At 42.4% G+C, this 19,099-nt stretch overlaps 1 protein-coding gene and 1 pseudogene across 3 annotated transcripts in view; both read right to left on the reverse strand.

Annotated features, from left to right (window-relative positions):
• Positions 1–791, reverse strand: part of Frmd3 (FERM domain containing 3) — a 259,089-nt gene extending 258,298 nt beyond the window's left edge. The window contains exon 1 of one of the 3 annotated variants that reach the window (XM_013158449.2): positions 136–573. In XM_013158449.2, the coding sequence (XP_013013903.2) occupies positions 136–282 (147 nt within the window). In that variant the 5' untranslated portion in view covers positions 283–573. Of the gene's footprint in view, positions 1–135 lie in introns of all 3 variants that reach the window. The other 2 variants (XM_063243500.1, XM_013158447.3) reach the window with 2 other exon arrangements.
• A 747-nt stretch (positions 792–1,538) lies between these two features.
• LOC100730488 (lysophospholipid acyltransferase LPCAT4-like) overlaps positions 1,539–19,099 on the reverse strand; it is a 47,969-nt pseudogene continuing 30,408 nt past the window's right edge.

Here is a 19,099-nt window from a genome sequence, read left to right on the forward strand (position 1 = left end):
CCGGGCCCTTGCCTCTCCGGGCAGAGCCGGGCTTTCTGGCCGGCTCCTCTGCTCTTGGGTTCCCCGCCCGCGCACGCCCACCGCGGAGGCCCCCTGCCGGGCTCCGCGCGCCCCGACCCGGCTGCGCCTCCCCACCTGGATGTGGCAGGAGATCTCCGAGTCGTCCAGCAGCCGGATGGTGCATTTCATCTCCTGGTTGAGCGATTTGACGCTGGAGCTCCGAAAGTGGATCATCTTCATGGTCCCGCCGCCTCTCGGCACACAGCGGCAAGAGGCTAACATGCACCGCGGCGCGGGGGGTGGGCGCAGGCTGGGCGGGCACCCTCGCCACGCACCGCCCGACCGGGGCGCGGCCCCCGGGAGAGCTCGGCGGCGGCGCCCGCGGCCACACGTGCGCCTGGGGCGGGTCCCGGCCTCCCGCGCTGCGCCGCGCCCTCTGCCTCCCCGCGGCGCTCGTGCGCCCCCTGCGCCGGCTCCAGCCGAAGACCGAGCCGCGACCCCGCGGCGCCACGCACCCCTGCGCGGTGGGGGAGGGCGGGACGCGGCCCGGGCCCTGCGGTGCTGCTCGGCGCCGCGGTTGCGTCAGGCCCGCCCCGGCCGCATCCCCGCCTCGCCGCCTCCTCCCCACGCCAGCCGCTGTTGCCCCGGCCCGGGTCGTGCCTGTCCCTGCCCGGCGCCTGAGTGACACGGATCCACGCACGGGAATGCGGCCCGGGCGAAGACCGGGAGCTGCGCGAGCCCCACAACGACTGGAGGCCCGTGCGTAGTCACTCCAGGAACACCACCAGTGTAACCATGCCTTGCAATGCTGGGACTGTTAAGTCGTGCTGCTTTATTCTGTGTTAATTGTAAGCCTGTGCCCTTCTGTAAGAAATCGAGAACCCTGCTTAAGCATTTTTCCTTTATGTCTCCCAGTACTTGTATGACTCTTGACTGCAGTGTAGGCAGGGTCCCTACCTGCCCTCCCCACTCAGGATGATCTCTACACCCTACCTGTCCGGGCACCAGGAGTTCACCAAAGAAAATGTGGCTCACCTCGCTTTAGTGTAGTCCCTAGGGACCAGAGATCCGGAATTCCCTGCCTGTCTCCAGGAATTGTCCTCGCCCACCGGGGCTACTCAGGTCCCTGTGTGATGTGCCTAATACCTGGCCATGGCGTGGTTGTTGAGGCAAAGTAGATGGAGCCTGAAGGTGCAGGCTGGAATGTTTGGGTTGGGGAACTAATGGAAGCCCTCTTGCCCTGTTGTTCCCACCCTGCCTCCTTATCCCCCAGTACTGTGGCTGGAACACAGGGGTGCTTTATCAATCAGCTTCAACCTTGGCCACTTCAGGGGGGACGACAAGACCTCACCAATCTTTCCGGGCTGGCCTCAAACCTACTAACTTCCTGCTTCTGCCAGGTATTCTAGAGAGTATTGAAGTATCTGGCCCTGCTGCTCTTTGAGCAGAACAGATCATTAGGAAGGAATGTGTGCTACACAGAGAGCTTGCTACCCTATGTCAGCGCCTTCACGGTGGCCACACATGCACAGAGCCACTTAGCCAGAGGCACAGCCTGTCCTGTGAGGAAGAAACGCCAGAAATTTGACCTCTTGACAAGGTCTGGCGGGCCCCGGGTACTCCAGGAGGTTGATGGGGTTGGCATCGATGGTGGGACCTGCATCACCCCTAGACTTCCGCTTCTGCTTGTGCTGCTGCCTCCCCATGTCTGCTGAACACGCTGAATTACCTGGCTAGCCAGGGGCCCCCAAACCACAGCACTTCATCTAGACAGCAGGGCGGAGTGTATTTTACCTCACATCATCATAGGTGATTATGGTTTTTAAACACGGAGACAACAGCGGGTGTGAATGGGCGTACGTCTGTGCGGGTATATGTGTGTGTGTGTCCTGGCCTTCAAGTGAGCAATCAGAATGGAGGGTCTGGAAGGATGTGGGGTTAATCTCTATCCCGTGACTGGCCGACTTTGGAGAACTTGGGAGAATCTCATCATTTCTCAGTTTCAAAGTGGAGCGCAGCTGTGGTTGCTTTTACTTAGGACACAGGGGCTGAGAAGCTGCGGTGTGGAAAGGCCAGTGGAGGAAAGCTTATATTCACACGTTGTAAAGCACTGTATGCTCTTGTGGAGAAGAAACTATTGGGTCTGCTTTGGTCTGAAAACTGCAGTAACTGAATGAATCGTCTCTCCTGACCCAAAGAGCCAGCAGTCAAGAGAGCAAAGAAGAGTCACCATCTAACCCAGGCATGCTCTCCTTGCAAGGCCACACTCTCATCCATCTTGTGATAGAACAGAATAGATATCCCAGAAACAAGCCCACATGAATCTAATCGTCTGATATGTGACAGAGAAAGTCAACCCAATGAAGAAAGGACAGTCTTAAACAATGGTGCTGAAAAACCAAGATCCACCTGGAAAAAAAAATCCTCATGTGGATCTTACATTGTTCACAAAAATTAACCCGAAATGGATTATATACCTACATGTAAAATATAAAATGTCTAGAAAATAACATATGAAAAAATCTAGGTAACCTTGAGTTTGGTAATAAATTTTTATTTAAACATCAAAAAGCATGATAAATTAGATTTCACAGTAATGTATGCATTTCTATGTTTGTAGCAGCACAATTCATAACAACTAAATCTTGGAAGCAACCTATATATCCGACAGCAGATGAATGGATAAAGAAAACATGGTATTTATACACAAAGAAGTCTTACTCTGCCATAAAGCGCAAACTCAAGTCATTTGTAAGAAAATGGATGCACTTTGAGACCATACTGTTAGGCACATAAATATCGCATAGTTTCTCTTATATGTGAAATTCAATATATAAATAAAGTGCCAAATAAAAAACAATAGGAAAAAAGAAAAAACTTTTTGTCATGCAACATGGACAATCTATCTAAAATTGTTTCATGTGTTTTACAGGGTTTGGCCTATTAGTCCGGATGTTAATCTGCATGTGTGATAATTAACTCTATAAGGACTTGTAAATAAATTAATCTGATCCTGGCCAAAAAAAAAAAAGATAGGTGAGGAGGTAGGGAAAGAATCGGCATGTGTTATGTATTTACCAATTCCCCATAATCATTAGGTGCTGCAAACATGTACTAATAAAAAAATTAAATTTTAAAGCATGATAATTTCGACTTTATTGAAATTTAAAATGTTGCTTTGAGAGGAACACTCTTAAAGGAAAAAGAAGACAAGCCACAGAATAAAAATATTTGCAAAGCACATATTAGAGAAAGGACCTGTATCAAAATGTATCCTCTTAATACTTAACAATAAGAATGTAATTTAGTTTTTAAATGGGCAAAACATTTAAACAGACAGTTCACCAGAGAAGATGTGCAAATGCTAAGCTTATGAAATGGTGCTTGAGCTCTGCCTCACTAAGGAAATTACAAATGCACCTGTCTGGTGATAGAATCCAAGGCGCTGACAACACTGATGATGACTCTAGAACACAGTTTGGTGGCTTTTTACAACAGTGAACATACGTTTACTGCTCCTTGGTCATTGAACAAATGTGCTAAAATTTTATGTTCACACAAACCTGTACATGGATGTTAGAAATTTCTTTCATAATTGCCCAGAATTGGCGGTAACCAAGATAAACAGATAAGCAAACTACTGCATTATACAGAGGGATAGTGGTTTAAAGAATGAACAATTACACCATAAGATAAACATGGAGGAAACTTAGATGTACATTTCTGAGATGCCAATGTGAAAAGGCTGTAAAATGTATCATTCTAGGAATTCTGCTCCTTGGCAATTTAAGAAATGAGTTGAAATTTCAGGTCCACACAAACCTGCACACGAATGTAGGAAGTTTCTTTCAAAAATTGCCTAAAATTGATGGGAACCAAGATAAATGGATAAGCAAACTGGATAACACAGCTGTTTGTAAATGGATAACAACTATGTGACATTCTAGGACAGTAAAACTATGGAGATAGGGGGAAAAGTGGGAATAAAGTAGGACGGGTGAAATGAAAGGTGATAAGCAGAACATTTTTAAGACAGCAGAAGTATTCTGTTTGAAAAGCTAGTGGTGAATCCATGACATTGTATACCCATAAGAACCCTTAGCACACGAAGAATAAATCCAAATCCAGACAGTTTAACAATATATTGATGCTGTTTCCTTAATCACAGCAAATGGACCACAGAGAGGCGAGATGTTTACCATGAGGAAGCTGAGGTGGGAAGGTCAGGTATATGAGAACTCTGTACAATTCTTTTGTAAGCCTAAAAATGTTCCTTTAAAAATTCTATTTTTAAAATGACAACTGAGCTGGGCATGGTGGCATTTGCCTATAATTCCAGCACTCAGAAGGCTAAGGCAGGAGGATTGCAAGTTTGAGGCCAGCCTACACAGCAAGACACTGTCTAAAAAAAAAAAAAAGAACTGAAAATATTTTAACACCTGTTGGGTATAGAGGTGTATGCCTGTAATCCTGACACTGAAGAGGCTGAGGCAGTAGGATCACTGAGAGTTCTAAGCTAGCCTGTGTGTTATCAGGTAGTTCTTTCAGAAAGTATTCCAGGTCATTCTTGCCTTGAACAAAGAATTGGATGAGACAAACCAAAAATGGTGCCAAAAGTTTATTTGATGAGTATGGATGAAACCAGCTCTACAGAGTGGACTTAGGTCAAACAAAGAGCAAAACAGGGTAACAACCAAAGTTCATGCTACATCTAAGAAACATCGTACGGACTATCATGGAGACTCATGCAAGACAGCAGCTTTCTATAATAGCTGGTCTTCTTTTATGCCATCTGTATCTCATAGGAGCTCTTGAGAAGTTCCACATACAGGGCCCTGAGAATTATTTGGCACTGTCCTGGGATCTTATAATTGACAAGTCTTGCTCATTTTTCCCCGCCAGCTTTGCCATGTCCTAATCTCCTATCTCGTTTCCCCTGAGAAACACAAATCCCCAAAAATCTTTATGGGGGTGCTGAAGGAGTAGAGGCCTCTGTCTTCTATATCTTCTTTAAAAGCTGGAAGAGGATATAGACCCTACCTATCAGGGATTATGTATTCTCCAACCAGCTCGGGATGTTAAGGCTTGTAGGTAGGTTGAGGGAAGAAAAATCTGTCTGAAATAATGAGAAAAGGGTTCATGATCTCCAGGCTCCCTGTTTTATGAAGAAAACAAACCTTACAACTAGCCCAGATGTGAGGAGCAGGTCAGACTTCCATGCTTTCTATTCAGAAGAACGTACGTTGAGAGGTATTTCAGCTAAATCATCAAGAGTCTGAGAGCCATGAGAGCCATGGCCTTAGCAAGGTGTTGTTTACTTATCTGTAACAGCTTTGCTTTCAAAAGAGAAATCTTAAGTCTTCCAGAGGTTGATAGGAGTCGTGTTTTTGTTTTTCTTTTGGGTGATCATGTTCTTTAGGCAGTTCAGTGGGGCTAGCTTTAATATAGAAAGATGAACCCAATTATCTGTCTCTGGCCTCTTTACTACAGTGAGTGCTACAAGGATCACTGAAAAAAAAAGGGCCTTTCCATTTTGGCCTTTAGTGGTTTGCTGGTGTTCCCTTTCTCCAAGCTTTCACAAGCACTTGGTCTGGGCCAGGAGCTAGCAGGAATCTGTGCCTGTACATATGAATATCTGTTGTACTTGGCCCAGATTGATAAAATATGGTAAGAATGTCATAGTGTCTGGATCTACTATCATATTGGAGGACAGAAATGACCTGCATAACATCCCAAATGAGCTCAAACTTAGTTTTAGTCAGATTATGAACCCTCATGAGTGCTATGGGCAGTGATCAGAGCCAGGATTCAGGCGCCTTTTGCCAAAGTTTCATCAGAGCTCACTTTGGGGTATGGTTGGCTCTCTCTGCCTTTCCAGAAGATTGAGACCGCCAAGCGGAACAGAGGTAGTACTTTATTTCTAAACCCTTTGCCACCTCCTTAACTATATGAGATGTAAAACAAGGTCCACTGTCACTCTGGAGAAACTGGGGCAGTCCAAATCTGGGCATGATTTCTTTTAAGTACCACCTTGATTCCTCTGTAGCCTTTTCTTTTTTTTTTTTTTTTATTTAAAGAGAAAAAGGAAAAAAAGCAGAAAAAGGGTACAAGTTATACAGAATTTCAGAAAAAAATAAACAGTAGGAAATCACTAATGGATTACACATTGTCATCTTAGAAATATTTGTTCAAGTGACAAGATTAAAAGCATATTAAGTGGACATTCAAACAGTGAGACTGCAAACAGTTCTGTTCAATGATCCAACAAAACTCAGTAATATCATTGTCTAACTTATACACTTAAATTTACATGCAGTTATACCATTTAGAGCACTTTCTTTTCCTCTCTATTGTACAATGACTATTACACATTTTGGGTTTTATTGCTCCCACAGTTCTTATTACTTTTTTTGGAAGAGAGTAAAACCAAATGTGACTTAACAGAACAGAGTCAGTTAAATCAAAAGGATGGACATAATAGATAATGTAAAAACATAATACAAGGTGATCAACAATGGTTACCATGATGCCTCCCGCTATCTCAAATAGAATTGCCTATATCATCAGTTATAATAAAATTGAACAAAACAGTAAAGAATGAAACCAACAAAACCAAAACATTGGAGACATTACAGGTCTTCAAAAGTAGGTAATAGTCAACCAGTATGGGCGTCATAATGAATCCCACTATCTTCACAGCTGTTGCCTAAACTTTCGAACCTGGTACTATCAAGCAAAGCAGAATAGAGGAACATCAGTCAAAACAAGATGGTGAGAGCAATACAGGGCTTCAAATCAAGTTAATAGAATATCAAAGTGGGTTACTATAATATATCCTGATTTTTTTAAATTTATTTTTCCTTTAATTAAAAGGATAAAAATAAAAAAGTAAATAATAAAATGGAGATTGAGATAAAAGAGGGCATAACAACTAAACAGTGGAGATCAAAACATAACCATTTAAGCAAATTAGTGTTTCACCACAAGATAATTCCAACATAAAAGTAGTTACCATATTGTCTCTTTCCTTGAGATCTTTGAGTATAACTTTGTATACTGTAGCATCAAATATATCAACACAATGTAAAACCATTCAAGAGAATGACAGTATTACAGGGTATTTAGAATCAACTAACAGATAATGAACCATGGTTTCTGTATAATCTCCTTGTCTATAAAAGTTTTTGTTTATGCTATCACATATAATAAAATCCAATAAGATACAACCTGTTTAGACCTATAGAGACAGAAGAACAAAAGCTTGATGGGACTTCAAAATAAGATGATACCAAATTAGCACTACCTATTATGATATCATTTTCTCCAAGATAGCTGTTCCTATCATCCAATCTTCTCTGCCTCATTTCTCTTGAGCTCTTTTTCTGTCATTAGTTGTCAGTTTGTCTTCTTCATTTTGTTTTCTGCTCCATTCATTGTGGTCTCTCTGCCACTATTTCTGGATTCTTCGTATTTTTCTTTTTTAGAATATCCTGCAGTATTCTCTGTAGAGTTGAATTGGCGGTTGCATATTCCCCTAGTTCCTCTTTATCCTGAAAGCACCTTGTTTTTCCATCAATTTCCAGGGATAGTTGTGCAGGATATCTCAATCTTGGCTGGAGGTTATTATCTTTCAAAGCTTGAATTATTTCCCTCCACGCTCTTCATGATTTGATGGTTTGTGCCGAGAAGTCTGCTGTAATTCTTATGGGTATTCCCTTGTAAGTGATCTGTTTCTTGTTTCTGACAGCTTTTAATATTCTGTTCTTATATTGGATTTCTGGAATTTTGATTATTATATGCCTAGGTGTAGCTCTATTTGGGTTGTAGGTAGCTGGAGTCCTGTATGCCTCATATATCTGAGTATCTTTACCATTTGCTAAATTATGGAAATTCTCCTGGATTATTTCTGTGAATAGCTTTTGTAGTCCATTTGTTTATGTCCCCACTTCTTCTCTTATGTTCTTAATTCTTAAGTTATAGATCCTCTTATCATCTCCTAGTTTTTGTATTGTTTCTGTTTTTTTGTTATTTTTAAGAAGTTTTTCATTTCATGCTCCCATATTACAAATCTGCCCTCCAGTTCAGATAATCTGTCCTTAGTTTCTTTCAAGCTGTTATGCCAGTTTTTGATAGAGTTTTTAGTTTCCTGGTAATCTCTTTGAACCTGCTTCACGTATTCTACGTGTTCTCTATTTTCTTCATCAAATAATTCTCCCCTCTTTTTCTGTTCTTCCATTCCACCATCTGCTTTTTCTTGAGTGGTGCTTAGTATTTCTCTGACTATTCTGCTTATGTCTTGCTTCAGGTCATTAATAACTTCATTCATGAACTGATCTATGAGGCTCTGGAGATAGCCTTTTATGTCTGTTGGTGGCATGTCTGCTATTGCCTGTTTCTCAGGATTGGGGGCCGAGGAGCCTTTCTTGTTGCTCCCTCTTCCATATTCTTTGTTCCTTGTATATGTAAGCGTATATAGGAGGCCCAGCTTCCTTCCCTGTCTGCCACAGTCTGACTGAATTGCACCGGCTAGGTGTTCCCGCCCACCGCAATGCACCAGGGAGTTACGGACCGGGCAGCCTATGAGGGCCTGCCCCTCCAGGTCAACCTACCAAAGGCTTCACCACTGGGGTGCACCTTCAGGCATTGGGACCTGGGTTGTGCTAGCCTACTGAGTCTCAGCCAGCAGTGTCACATAGGCTAGGCACTGCTCACCAATCCCACTTGAGAGGAGGGATATGTGACTAAAGTCACTACAGCTCCCTCTTCCAGCAAGTCTGCCAGGTCCCAGAAAGTTCTCTGTTGGCACCTCCTAGACCGTGGGAGAGTCCCAGTTTCCCTCATTTACCGGAGGTCGATGCATGGCTCCCCACCCGCCCAGCTCTTAACTCCGTTCACTGATTCCTGTTCTCAGCACTTTCGCGCGTCTCTCTCTCCCTGCCGAGCCAATTCAGATGCAGCAGTGGCGGCAGAAAACCCAAATCGCGGCTTTCAATGGTGTGGGCTCCAGCTTCCACGCTCAGGCTTTATCTGTTCCTGTTATAGCACCAGGATTGCATTCCCAGTTGGTATCTCTCAGCCCCCTTCGTTCTTGGGTCAGCAGGGTATATCTCCCCTTGGTTAGGATTCCTCCCTCAGCACCATTCCTGGATTCTAAGCTGGGTCTCGCAGAGAGCCTGCGTAGCTGCTGCTATCTGTCTGCCATGTTCTCTCTCTGTAGCCTTTTCTGAACAGGTAGGAAGGGCCCCAACCCAGCCAGGAAAGATGTAAAATTAGGATCAAGATCTGTTGAAATCCACTACATGGAGGCAAATGAGTAAAGTCTAACTCCCCAAGATGTGTCCCTCATCTCTCTACAGCTTTAATAAAGGAGGCAGTTCAGGCTTGCCCAGATTTTGTAGGTACAGAGTGGACAAGTTTTACAGAGCAGTTTGGTAGTTGTTGCTGATCCTAACCCTGTGAAAACTCAAGTGACCCTTTTGGATGTAGCATCTCTTCCCATTGGGAGGGAGTGTTTTTATAGCCTCCCACTGTACCCCTTACGAAAGGACCAGTTGGTTTCCTAAACACCACCACAGTGCCCTTTTAATTTCTCCTTGTTCTAAGGCCCATTTACCTTCCTGGGCAGTATAGACTGGCTTTAATGGTTCCCCAGGAACTGCGATTAAGATTAGAGTCTTAAGGGATAAGGGCTGCCCTTTTTCCTTCCCTACTGGCCTTTTGACTTCCCAAGGAAATCTCACATATGTCTCATTGGTGTCCTTTACAGAGCATTGCTAGGACCTGTCTGGGAAGATGGACTGCCTCTGGGCTTAGGCTAACAATTCCTAACACATCTGAATTTTCCCTACCTGGTATTTCATTATACCATGCTGCAGGAGTTACCTGTTGGCTAGTTTGGTTAGGAAGACCTGATGTTGTCCCAGTGAATAAAATCCATTTTGGTCTTAGTTAGAATTTGAGAATTGTCCCCAATTTGTTAATAAATCTCTTTCCCGCAGGAGAATAGGACATTGTGGGACAATTAGAAATTCACAGTTAAATATTTGACCTTCAAAGGACCACATCAAAGGTAAAGTAAACAATCTCCAACTAGGGAACTCTTCAACCCCAACTATGGCTATAGATTTCCAGAGAAGTAAATCAAAACAGAGAGAGCAGCTCTTGTATCTATAAGTGGTTGAATTGGATCACTCATGACATCCAAGATTATCCAGGGTTCCTCTGGGAGATAGTGATGTCTGTGGACAGGGGCATCAGAATTCCCCTGGGCCTCTTCAGTCGCCAGGACAGAAAATTGGGGTTTGACTGGCTTAGTCCTTCTCTGGGCGAAGTGACAGTCAAATCTTCAGTATCCAAGAGTCAGGTGCAATCTCATGCCTCGGGTCCAATCTTCTTACACTAAAAACAGGAACTCTTTCCTGATTGTCCCTGGGTTTTTCCTTAAATGACATGGATTTAAAGCATTACCAACTGCAATGACTATAATTTTAGCTTTCCTCCTTTGTGTCTCCTCTGGGTCCCAATTGTTGAACACAGAGAAGGCCACATTGATCAATTGGGTTATATATGTCTAAGGCACATTCTGCAGTTTTTGTAGCTTGTGCCAAGTACACTACAGTGAGATGTTGTCCCATTAATGTCTCCTCCTTGCTAAAAGATGGATCTTTCTAGTCCATGCTGAATATTCTAATCTCGGTATGGTTCTACGGAGGGGAGAATAGCCTCTCCAGGGTAGTTCCCTTACCTTTTCAAGGAATATTGCACATTTGCATAGTTTCTAGTCTCTTGTAGGATTCTTTGTTTTCATCTGGGATACAGCAAATAGCCAAGATATACTGGACATCTCACAATGATAAAAGCAAGGGCCAAAGTGTTAAACCCATCTGCAAACTTGCAAGAATCTTTGGATCATTACCCTAATCATTTCCCACACTGTTGGACATCTGCAATTGAAAAAGGAACCCGCACTCAAGTAGTTCTTTCCATCCCTGGGACTTTGCTTATGGGCAGGACAAGTTGTGAACCAGAGTAGTAGGAAGCACTACTTTGGGTTCAACCTTTGGGGCTACTTTGAGGCTTAAAACTATCTATGTGTTCCCAGTGGGACTTCGGCTCCCTGAGGAGGCTGCTTGGGGAGCTTAACAACACTGAGTTCCTCTGAGACATTAGGCTCTAATGGAGTCGCTTGTCACTTGGAGGGGATAGGCCTGATTTATTGGTCTGAGGATCATAGGAAGGAGGTTGAGATGACCTTCTAGACCAGTAAGATGCAGACTCCCCTGAGAGATAAGTAGAACAGGATCATCCAGGATATCTTTGTCTTCCTAAGATCCTGTACCCAGTGCTATAGTTCTTGAGCACTCTCTTTGATAAACAGCTATAAAAACAGGATCATAATATTACAGATGGCTAAGTTATTTAGAAATATAAGCAGTCACACAGGGATGGGTCCTGGACAGGCCAGTGAAGAAATCAGCTGTGACTGATATCAGGCACATTCACTGAAGGCCAGGTTTCAAGAAAAGGGGACCAACTGCACTCCTGTATTTACCCTAAGGATGAGCAGCAGTGATTGATGTTCTAAATAGTCATCCATCACGTTGGGGTAGAGGATCAAACCTGCACTCCTTTCAGGAGAGTTCTAGTCCCTTGTGCACTTGCTATAAGACTTGCTTCCCAATTCGATACTCATTAATCAATATTACTTAAGCAGCTACACTTGTTGTAATCTTACTTATTTACTATAAGTTTGATCCACCTTACTTGTTTACTATAAGTTTGATCACACCCACTTTATAACTTCCCATTGGATCAATATTACCTAAGCAGCTATGCTTGTAATCTTATTAGTTAACTATAGCTTTGTTCTACCTTGAACCCATCTCACTTTGTGGATTTGCTCAATAAAATACCCTTGAGAAATGTAGCCTGTAGGTAATCTACTTCCCAAGCCCCCTTCTGCCTCTGTTAGACAGAAGATTTTTTTTTTGTTTCAATACATTCTTCCTACTCACAACCCCCATTATCCCTAGAATTCATTCCTTGATTTTAGAGGATACGAACTCGGGAGTTTCAGACATCTAGCAGGTTGGAAGTACTTTTCCCATATATCAGTAGGGTATGTCATGTCACCTTTCATGTTTCAAGCAGAAATACTATAAATGCACAACAGTTTCATAGTCTAGCATGCCATCCCATACCCATCTTTTATCACCTCTCAGTTCATACTGAACCCAGACAATATTACAATAGTAGATAAGCTGTCCTTGTTTCAAATTGTCAGGTTCACACCTGTCCCATTTGTCAAGGATATGGCTTAGTGGCAAAGTCAGTGAATTTCACTTGGTGATGAGATCCAACAGATTTCCCATTTGCTTGTCTTAGTACCTAAGCAACTATGCTTATAGAGAAGAGGAGATAAGTAGTCCTCTGCACTTTAAGGTGGTGTCCCATGAAGAAGGAGGACCCATGAAGTCCACAAGGTGCCCCTGTGAGACTGGACAAAACCTGGAACTTCAGAGTGATGCCAATAATTTACCATGGAATAAAACCCTTCCCTGGGAGATTTTGTGACCCATTAACTCACTACGGAGAAGGATACTGGGCCATCTGTCAGCCTTGCCTAATCCAAACTGCTGTGAGGTAATAGCAGAACTTTCCCTCATCTAAAATGATTTCCCTGTTTTCTGCATCAGCAAATGCTCATTTCCTATGGGCTTAACGTAGTTGTTGGATAGAGGGAAAGGTTGGGGCAGTTTAGAATTCTTTCTCTCTGATCTTATATGCCTTCAAAAAAGGAAAGTACGCAATGGCTGGAAAAAGATCAGAAGTAAGGTCAGAGAAAGCTCAAAGTAAGTTATTGAAATACCTTGGTCCTGAACTGTCATTCTCAGCCCAGAAAGGAGAGAATGGGAAGTCCCAACTTCTAAGATTGCCTCTTCACCAGCAGATCAGATCAGAAGGGGAAGCTCCCCAATTCCTTCAGAGGGTAGAGAAGGAGCCCAACCAGTCTGTCTCAGTGAACCTGTCCTCCAAGTCTCATGAATGGACACCAACATAGCATCTTTTAATTGGTGGAAGGAGTCCTTATTAATAGGCAGGTGTGTTTTTTTAACTTTCCCAAGGAAAGTTCTTTTACCACCTTGCTGAACCCCATGACAGCCCAACTTGTAAACCATGTGGGAAAACACTCCTCTGTTCAGGTCTCAGGCATGGATCTTTCCACTTAATTGCATTTAAACAGGAAAGTACTGGAAACCAGGTGAGGATGGCCTCAGCCAGAGGAGAACTAGAGCTATGGCTCTAGTTCTGCTTTTAAAAGGAGCAAGGTTTTCTTTTTTGACGGGGGGACTGAACTCATTACCTAGTGCTTGCCAGGCAGGTGCTTTTGCCACTGAGCTAAAACCCCAGCCCTCCAAGGTTTTCTTTTGAGTTCTAATTTATTCTCCCTCTTACAGTGGGGCAAGATGATCACCTCCAACCTGATGGAACAAAGCCCCCTTTTTGGCTTGTGGGCACCCACCCCATAAGCACCCAACTTTCTTGGGGCTGCAACCTCAGTCTCCAGGTATGACAAAGGCCTAATTCTCTTCAAGGGATATCACACTATTTTTGTTTTAGTGCAAGAAAAAGTTTCTTTTCTTATTCTCACAAGCCCATATACTGTCCAAAATCAGAGGCTTAGCTCCTAAGCCTGGTTAATAGAAGAAGAAGAGGAAGAAGAAAAAGAGAATAAGAAGGAAGAGGAAGGAGAAACAGAGGAGATAAAGGAGGGAAATATGGAAGCAACTGATGATGCACATCCACATAAAAGTGACCCATAGTCATGCAAAAAGACAAGGTGCTGCTGACAACATGAGCATCCCTGACCAGAATATGAGCCAGTAAAAGTGACTTACAAACTAGAAACCAGGTGTGGCAGTTCACCCCTGTAATCCCTGCACTTGAGAGGCTGATCCAGAAGGATCACTGCAAGTTTGAGGCCAACCTGAACTACACAGTGAAATACTGTCTCAAAACGACAAAAAAAAAAAAAAAAAAAAACACCCTAGTGTATGTGGAGAACAGGCTAATTTAGCACAATACACAACAAACAAATGCATAGGCAGCCAAGGAGTGAACACAGTAGCTAGAAGGAAAAACAAAAGCCTATATTCCTTCCCCCAAACCACTGGCTGGTCTTTTTTTTTTTTTTTTTTTTTTTTTTTTTTTTTATGCCACCTGCCTCTCGTGGGAACTCTGGAGAAGTTCCATATACAAGGTCCTGAGAATTACTCGATGCTGTCTTGGGAACTTGTACTTGACAGTTGTAACATATGAAAGCAGCAGAAACCATTAGGTTTCTGTAAAGGCAACATGGTATGGAAAGTATTGTGCCTGGGTTCAGGCAAAGAGTGTGATAAGACCTTCTGCCCTGAACAAATAGAGGCGTGTCCCTTTTATAAAGATGGAGAGAAGACAGGAGACACTAGGCAGGAAGGTTCTAATGAACACCTGTGGTTATGGTTTTCTGGAAATCTTGCATCTCAGTGGGCAGAGTCCTCAAAGTATCCATTGTAAATTTTTTAGTATCTCCAACTGTCTCCAGGTCTTACAAAATTATTTACCCTATCTTATCTCCTTTCCTAAGTTTGCCCAGTGTTGAGGTGAGTTCCCTGCAGAGAGTAGTGCTTCTGTTGGTAAGCAGGCTGGGAGCTACAAAAGCAGAGTCCAGGCAGGTTGCAGACTTGCAACAGGTCCTGCTCATTTTCCCCAGCCAGCTTTGCCACACCTAATCTCCTGTCTCATGGGTACAAAGTGAATTCAAGGCCAGCCTGAACTCCAAAGCAAGAGCCTATAAAGACCTCCATTGAGTATTTTATACTGAACCATTTATTTTTTTTGTGGAAAGTTTTTAAATAAATTCTAAAATCAGAATCACAAAACAGACACAGCAGTTTAAAAGAAAAAAAAAGAAAGTTTTAGTCACTAACTAGGTAATTTTTTTTTAACTTGTCTTGAATGTGAATATATCTGCCCTGGATATGTGCTGTCCCACAATGTGGATGTCTTATTTGCAGGTATCAAATGAAGAAAGGGCTCCACATAAATTATACTCAATCAGTTGACACTCCACACAGTTTGCATGGAACCACTGTCACTCCTCATGTTAAACAAATAAAAGAAAATGCAATCGTTCTTAAGCATCTGTGTGTGGAAAGTGAGAAATAAGGTTCTCATGAGACAGGTAAGACTAACACCAAAATGCTGATTACAGTGTCAGGAAGTTAATTGTCAGAGCTAAAGTTCACTCTACTGGAAAATGGCTCATGTGATCTGTCTGTGGAAACTGTCCACAGCCTAATTGGCGTCATCAAGAGCAAAGAAAACGGGAAAGCACTGCAATCAAAGAATATGTCAGCAGATGAATGGGTAATATTTCATCTAACAGAAAACAGACTAGGTCAGATGATCACCAGTTAATTGATATAACTGAAGATACAAGTTCTGTTAGTAGCACTGATAAGAAACTCCAAAGAGCAATAGAACTTATTGGTTCTACAAGCGAATTTCTGAATCAAGCTAATGCAGATGAGTTGCTGAAGGTAATAGGTAAAGATTTCAGAGGGAGGGTAATAAGTCAAGATTATATGTATATGCTCAGATTATATGTATATCTGGCTGCAGTGTAAGGGACATGTGCATGAATTCTACGGGAAGCCCAGTGTCATGGTTTATGTCAGTGGCTACCAGGCCTCATGAATTTGCATTATGTTTTTGTGATGGTTCATTGTCTAAGTGCTTGGACTGATGGTGTCAGTGCTACACCCAGCTAGGGGTGGAACCAGTATACAATGTAATGGCAGGAAGAAGGTGTGTCTTGCTCTTTTGCTGGTTTCTGCCTTGCTGTTTGCAGCCGCCATGAGCTGCGGCCCCACTGCCATGCCAGCCTGCCTTAAAGCCAACTGAGTATGGACTGAAACCTCAAAAACTGTAAGAAATAAACCTTTCCTTTCCCAATTTTTGGCATCAGGTATTTTGTCTCAGCGACCAGCAAAAAGAAACTAAGACACCCAGAAACTTAAATAGTACACACTGCTCCTGCTGAGACCCTGCTTTATGAGTGTGTACCTATGGCTCTGCCCTGAACTCCAAACCCCAGACTGAGTGGCAGCTCCAACCAGACGTGAGTTCCCTGAGCTTACAGTGAGGCATGGGACCAAACAGGACTCCAGCATTCATACCAACATGAAATGACAGTCAAAAGAAGAGAGATGTCAAGAGTTCATGAGCCGAAATGAGTACTTTTGCTGGGTGAATCTCCCCTTGGAGATTTGTCAAAAGGTATTCTTAGCTGAAGCACAATGCCATAGCTAACATGTTTGCGTACCTGAAATTAAGTTGAAAATTAGAAATTTTTAAAATTTAAAAAATGTTTGTATGTTTATACTAATAATTATTTGGATTCAAAACTAAATGTCAATTATAGAGAAATAAATCAAAATTTTCTTATACAGGATTAATTCATTTTATTAGTGAATTGTTCATATTAGTATGACAGTGGTCAGTAAAAGAAAAAGCTTCAATTTTATTTTTGAATATTTGAGCTAAGCAGAATAGTTCACATCTATAATCCTAGCACTCAGGAAGCTAAGGTAGGAGGATCGCTACACGTTTGAGGCCAGTCTGGGCTACATAGTGAACTCAAGGCCATCCCAAACTATATAATGAGACCCTGTCTCCCCCCCCCAAAATTTTTTAATTACATAAAATTACATTGTATTAAATTGAACCATATGAAGTTGCCCCTTCTGTGGGTCAAAGACTGTCTACTGATGCCAAGTCCCTATGGTTCGATCTATTATTCAGAGCAGATCATTATCACAAAATTTGAAACTAGCCATTTCCATCATAAAACTTGATATCTAAAGGAAGGTATATATAACTTTATCACAAAATATCAAATTGTACACTTTAGATAGTGTTTTTGTTTGTTTTGTTTGGGTTCTGGGAATTGCACCCAGGGGTACCCTAACAGACTTTTTTTTGGTATATGTGCTGCTGAAAGGCACACTCCCCCACTTTTTGCAGACCATTTGAGACAGGGTCTCACGAAGTTGCTTAGGCAACACTTGAATTTCCATCCTCCCACCTCAACCTTGAGTGTATTTTGGCATATAAATTATACCTCCATAAAATAAGGTCACAGGAGACAAACAAGTTTCTCATAAAAATGGAAACTTTTATTGACAAGTTTATCACTTATTCAATATACATTTACATTATATTTAGTTACTGTAATCTTATTATAAATATATATTGAATTTTTCAACAAGTCCCTCATACATGATTCTAGTTTCCTTCCGATTCACTCCAATGTGTGATACACATTCTCTGAATGCAAAGAAATAAAAAAGATGTGGCAGAAATTACTAGTTATTCATCAAAATAAATTTTCCCCTTCATTCACAAAGTATGAATTGAATCATTTTCTTGATTATTTGTGCTTACGCTATATTAGAACTGTTCACCCATGCCACCGCTGAGGGATTTCCCAGCATCTTCTCATAGGGTAGGTAGATGCGGGCTTAGTCACGTGACTTACTTTGGCCATGGCATGTGAGTTTGTGACCCCCTTCCGGGGCTGCATCTCCAGGAATAGCAAGCATCTCAGCTTTCTCTTGTGTCTCTTTACCATAAGAAAAACATACCTCAAAGAGAGCCTTCCCCACTAGTATGGGCTCCAGAGTGAATACCTATGGATGGAACTCATCTGACAGATAACATGACATCATGCCCGATATGTGGCCTTATCAAAGGCTTGCAACTCAGTCTACCTTAGGTCAGCTGAACAGCAATCAATGTGAAAATCTGTGAGAATGAGAAGTACTGTCATTTAAAAGCCACCAGATATGGTGATGCTTTGTTACATGTCATTATTGGAGTTCTGGTTAACCAGCACACACACTGTTCATGGGACCCTTGCTGGGGACAAAGCTAAGATGTGTCCTCAACAGTTACCTGGAGACAGGTGGCTACTTCCTACTTCTTACAGGTGAAATACACACAGGAGTGCTCTATGCCCCTATCCAACTCAAGAAAGAGCACAAATTGTTCCTCTCTCTTCCCACTAGCTGGGACTACTATGGGGAAGGCACCTGCCTTTGACAATCCATGTGATGGGGACGCCCTTGGGGTGGTGGATCACATCCCCGAAGGACTCAAGCTGAGCTCGGACCCAGACTGCTCGGCTCAGTCTGCCAGAAGAAATAGTGTTAGCTTATTTTCCCTTGAAGCCACTGTATTTTGAGTGTCCTTATTACTCTATTTATATTTTCCTTTACTAGTAAATTACTAGAAGTTCTTTGGTGTTATTTCTGGAAACTTAGCCCCTAATCTGCTTCTGTAGCAATGATTTCTCCCTGCCCAATCATTTTGTAAAATGCTGATATCTTTTTAATGCCACTTCTTTCATTAATAAGGGGCTCCAAAGATTGCTGGTGCTATTGTTGCAGAAAAAACAATATCAAACTGAATGGAAGACTCTTTGCAGTGAAGAGTTAAGAAGGCAACATTTATTTGTTTTAACATCAGCAGGCTAGAGGACTGAATCAGAGCCCAAGTCACCAGCCGCAAGTCAGCTTAGAGTTCTGTTTAAATACAATTTGAAAGCAGGAAGAACAAGACTGATGGAAAGTTATTACATAATTGATTATATGAATTAAGTCATATGTTGTCAAGCAAGCTAGCTTCAAGTAGGAATTGCTTATCATAAAATAGGAACATCCTGCAAAAGAAGGCAGGGGTTTGAGGGGAGCAGGTGGAGTTAAATGTGTCCTTGGCCAGTTTGGCCCAGACATGAAGTCCTTGAAATAAGTTGTCAAATTACATATATTTTTCTAAATAGGAAAACACAAGCATCACGGCTGGACACAGGCTGACCTGGACAGCTGCTGGACCCAGACAGTGAAGACTGACTGAGCTTAGCAGGCAGCAGGAGCACAGTCACAGGCCACTAACTGATTTTTAACTTTTGCTATAAAATGTCTATAAGTTCGCTATTTTATAACTTTGCTTTTACACTGTAACAAGAAAACTGAAGACACAAGAGGAGACAAAT

The sequence above is a fragment of the Cavia porcellus genome, unplaced genomic scaffold (genome assembly GCF_034190915.1).
Source record: "Cavia porcellus strain 051 isolate PalLab524CR breed Dunkin Hartley unplaced genomic scaffold, mCavPor4.1 scaffold_2, whole genome shotgun sequence".
NCBI lineage: Eukaryota > Metazoa > Chordata > Mammalia > Rodentia > Caviidae > Cavia > Cavia porcellus.